Source organism: Papaver somniferum, chromosome 9 (genome assembly GCF_003573695.1).
Source record: "Papaver somniferum cultivar HN1 chromosome 9, ASM357369v1, whole genome shotgun sequence".
Lineage (NCBI taxonomy): Eukaryota > Viridiplantae > Streptophyta > Magnoliopsida > Ranunculales > Papaveraceae > Papaver > Papaver somniferum.
In genome coordinates, this window is record NC_039366.1 from 137,122,416 (window position 1) to 137,127,502 (window position 5,087).

Here is a 5,087-nt window from a genome sequence, read left to right on the forward strand (position 1 = left end):
ACATTTTGAGGGATTTGGATTCCTGAAACTTCTATTTTGAGTTTCAAAAGGATTTTTGGTTCAGGAAATGAGATCGATTCCCGATTTCCGGAGCCATGAATTCTTTGAACCGAACGCGTTGTACAGTTAACCAAGAAAAACAAAGAAAAACTTCCTGAGATAGGAGAGTGGTTACCAAACAGATTAATCCTTTACTGTTTGGAAAACGATCGAAAAAAATAATTTAAGATAGTGGACTCTATCTTAGGATTCACATGCATTGGCTAGATTGGTTGTAGGCTAGGAATAATGAGGAAACTATAGGTAATTAGCGATAATCTACAACCAAGTAACCCAAAAAAAACAAAGAAAAAAGTGGGCCCAAAATCAATTGGTTGGTGACGAGAGGACCTTGTTCGGTTATTCCCAGTCTTCCCGCTCCCACCGGGCCACTAGTATAGCGAAAAGGAAAACGAAGTAGGTCCCGTCACATGCATATCCACGTGTCTTCCTGTCAACATATACTCAGCCCCCACCAAAGTATTGATACTCGATTCTGATTTGATAACATTTTTCACAATTTTTAAATTTTATCATCACAGACAATTTGTCCTTATCCTATATTTTACTAATTTCTCATTAAAATAATAGCAACACAAAATTGACAGAGAAAAAAAGGACACCATATGGGGTGACGCTGTAGTCCAATAATTGCAAGGGAGTAGAGACCGAACTAAACAAAAAGAAGAAACTCAGAAAAGAAAGAAATCAAAGCAAAGAAGAAGAGCAGAGCAGAGTAGATGAGCAAAGAGAATCTCTGATACAAAGACCAGACAGTTTGTATCCTCCGCCAATAGCTTAACCTTAAAAAGGCACGTGATTCTTCTTCGATTCTCCCTTTTCTATTTTTTTCTATACTTTTGTCAAACTATGGGTTCAGAAGAAGTACCAGTTTCATCATCGTTAAGAAGAAGGAATTCATTTCCATCATCAATGGTATTAGATATACCTATTCAGTTACAAAGCTCAAGTTATCCAAACGGAGATAATGTATCATCCTCACTTGATTTTGAGTTATTTTCATTCAAACCATCATCATCATCACAAGATGATAAGTATACTTCATTAAAAGATCTAATGCCATATTCACTATCAGCAGCAATTCAATCACCAACTGGTTCAATGATTCTGCCTTGTTATGAGATTTCCATTAGGAATCGTCTTGTTAAGCAAGCAGCTTGGGCTTATTTACAACCTATGTCTTCATCACCAGGTTCTTCAGAAAATTCTATCAGACGGATGTGGTTTAGATTTGTAAATCAGTATGTCAAGAACCCGATTAATGGTTGTTTAGATTATATTAAACGGCGACTGATTCCGATGGTTTCTCGTGTTTTTAATCGATTAATTGGTTCAATTTGGTTATGGGGTAGCCCGGGACAATAAATGAGCTTGGAAGATTTTCGGGAGAAGATCGAGGAATTGCAAGGGATGAGCTTATTATATTGAACTTGGGCATGGTATAAATATTTTTGGAGGTGCAAATTGAAGGCAGGCGCTCACAGCCGCCCCTGCTTTGGCCAGTTGTTTGTATATGATTGGAAAAAATATAGTCAAATAAATAGACACAATAAAGATTCTTCCTTTTTCTCACTTTTAATGGTGATTATCATGTGTCCACTGCCCACTAGATATCTGACGCGGTTCATGATTTGGAAAAGGAAAATTTTTTGATTATATGAATGAATAGATTAATGTATTACAAAAACAAACAAAAATATTTGGAAACAAAAAAGAGATTTTTACAATATACAGAAACTACTATACTGAAACTGCGTGGAATCATCCTTCTTTGTTTTCTATTTAGTGAGGGTGTAATTTTTAATTTTTTGAACCCTGCTTCAAAAAAAAAAAAAAAAAAAAAAAGTTTCTTCCTTGTGGGATATTTGAAAATGCCTACTGAGGTCGAGAATTCGACCGCCTTAGTTTTGTCAATGCTGAACGTAAGGTGTCGTCCATACCGGATGATTCTTGTGGGCCGTTGTTCTGTTGATGGTGGTCATCTACTTTGATGGTTATAGTTTCAGTCACAGTTGATGTTTCTGATGATGAGGAAGAAGAAGTAAACGTCAATAACAATGATCCTGCAAAATACATTCCCAATTCCTGCACTGTTCCATGCCAAAGGTACTGCAATCCTAAACAAAGAAAGAACATATGGCTCCTCTTCCTAGTTAATGCATGTGACCTTGCCGGATGAAAAGATAGAACCTATCTAATAATATGCTTCTAACTAATTATTCTTCTTCTTTAAAGGTGAAAGCAACATGTTTTTGACATTTCCGTATTATCAAAGAAGCCAAAGAATGTCAAAAAGAAGATTCAAAGACAATAACAACAATTACCAAATTAAGCAGGTAATTACTGAGATGATTTTACAAAAAGAGATTAAAGGAAGCGAAAGTACCAATATTGACACCAAAAGCGAAGCTGTTCAATCTCAATTTTATTCTTTTCAACAGTTTTGTAACATTCGAAAGCCGGATAAGCGTATCCCACAAGCATTCTGCACTTAATCCAAAATTTAGTCTTCATCCAACAAAATTTGTTTATCTTAAGCAAATTCCAAAAAAGAAAACAGATGAAGAAGTACATGAGAATACGGGTCAAGAAATCTCCCAACATTTTGTATGTCTACCAAGAATAACTGCGCAAACGAGAATGTGTTTAGTTTTCTTTATCAAACGGAAAAAAGCGGATATAAGAAGAAGAGAAAAGACCATTCTGACGGAATTCTGAAGAAGAGTAGGACACACAAGAGTAGTGTCAGGATTCAAAGATCCCAGTTGTTTGAGGTTCCCCTTATACAGACTTTGAAAGTATATGTTGTTTTAGGTTTAAGCTAAGATAGCTTTGGAACCAAGCAAATAATATCCACTGAATCTTTAAAATATGATTTAGATATCAAGATATACACTCTGGTTAGGATGAACCGTAACCGAACCGTGTACAAAGACATAAATCATGGTTAGCCGAAACTAGCCGACTGAACTATAAGCTTGAACATTTTCATATAACACTTAAGACTTTAAGTTTGAGTCACAACCATAAGTTATAATGTGATCAATCATGTCATATAATGTTCTTGGATATTTATTCAAATGCTAATTATCTCATAGAAATAATTTTATGTGCATCTGAAAATTTTCTACACGGCAAGTACGTGTACCAGGTACGTGTACTCAACTTTGTTCGTGACCATATTTGTCATGGTACATGTACCGGTAATGTATACCCTTAAGAAAAATATAAGTTCTGGAACTTACAGAACTTGTCCGGTTTGCGTACGGGGTATGGATACCACACCGGTTTCAAAACCAACATTTCTTTTTCGGTATGCATACTAGGTGTGCGTACCATTCCATGTTCACGAGTTCACATATTTTTTGTGCTATGGAATTCAGGTATGCATACCAGTAAGTCGCTATCGACACATAGCTACTCCGGTACGTGTACTGAGTATTTGTACTGCAGCTCCATACTTATAACAGTTTTCCCAATTTGTGAAACTGGTATGCATACTGTCATGTATCCAGATTTACAGTAGTTCTATGTTTTCTCTAAATCAATTCGAAACATTCCCAAATAACATCAATGACACATATCATTGTTCTAGGCTATTTTAAAATGATAATCTTGAATCACAATTTTTATTATGAACAATAAATTGTTCTTAACCGAAATTCATCAAATATGAATAAATGTTCATTAGGCTTAGTCATATATATTTCGAGAACTAATTACCAAGATAAACTTGACTCGAAATTCTTGATATGCTTACAATTTAGTCATACGACAACGTCTCATAGATAGAAGGATGAATATAACTTGGGAAATATGTGGTTCAGTCTTCACTTACCTTTTGTTGAAGAATTTCTCCTAAAGCTTCGGTTGATCTTCGACTTCAAACGGTAGAACGCAGTGATGTCCGATTCTCAACTACACTTCTATCCTAATCTGAGACTTAACTAATTGTAGAGTAGATATCAAGATATAGTTTTGACAACTAAATTTGACAACAAGCTTGATATAGCAACACTTGTGAGTTTGAAAACATGTTCAAGATGTCGACATAATGAGTAGTTTAAACATAAGATGAAATCTTATTATTAATTGTTCAAAGATATTCCTTGGTACTCAAGGTGGAATCCCAAACCGAAATGGTTGAGAATCTTTTAATATTTTCAAACGAATATGTCTTTGTTTTACCATTAAGCAAAACATATCTCTGGAACTCTGAAAATATATATTAGTAAGTGCTAGATAATATTAAGTTGTCCAAGAGACAATTCGGTAATACAGTTGGATATTGGTTGGAATCATACGAAACTGAATTTAGGTGCTTTATTGCATATCCTGAGAATATTTTCGGTTATGGAAATTCCTTGGTTTCCAAACTACATTGGTTTATAAATAGTGAAGTTTTTTCTTCTTACAAACTCATCCTGAGGCAGGTACTTCATTTCGTAGCCACTGCTGTAGCCGAACAATTGTATTACTTGTAATACTATCTTGGAGAGGAGAGTAACTCATATAGGTAAAATCTCTTAGGCCCGCTAGTTTAAAGACTTCTTTGGGATCAAGAAGTGTATACTAGTACCGTTGGTGGGAAACTATAATTTCATAGTTATTTTAGTTTTCGATTATTGATTTGATTGATTAATGGTTGTTAACTCTTGATTGCTGCTAGTTTGATTATTATTGAGAGTCTTGTCTTTCGACACAAAGACACTCAAACTAGATCAAGAGATTAGTGGTAGTTCATATCTGATTTTAGATCTGACGTTGACTTATGATTATTCATTGTTAACGGATTCTGTTCTGTGCGTGATCGATCATACGTTGGAATCAAGTTTGTTATTGTGCAAATACAGAAGACTATTGAAAACTTAAAGACAAGAAATTTATTCTTATTGGTTTCGTATCTTTGTGATTTGCTTCGTGCACAAAATTTATATGTTGGGATCCGACTAGTTCTAGTTTATCTTGATAAACTTGTTATTGCTAGTCGTATTTAGATCGACAAGCTATCATTTGGTGGTACTCTT

The 5,087-nt window shown here is 34.8% G+C and overlaps 1 protein-coding gene across 1 annotated transcript; it reads left to right on the forward strand.

Moving 5' to 3' along the window:
- The first annotated feature begins 655 nt into the window (after positions 1–655).
- Positions 656–1,811, forward strand: LOC113309393. Its single transcript, XM_026557819.1, has one exon. The coding sequence runs from the start codon at positions 910–912 to the stop codon at positions 1,423–1,425; it is 516 nt and encodes a 171-aa protein (XP_026413604.1). The 5' UTR covers positions 656–909; the 3' UTR covers positions 1,426–1,811.
- The last annotated feature ends 3,276 nt before the right edge of the window (positions 1,812–5,087 follow it).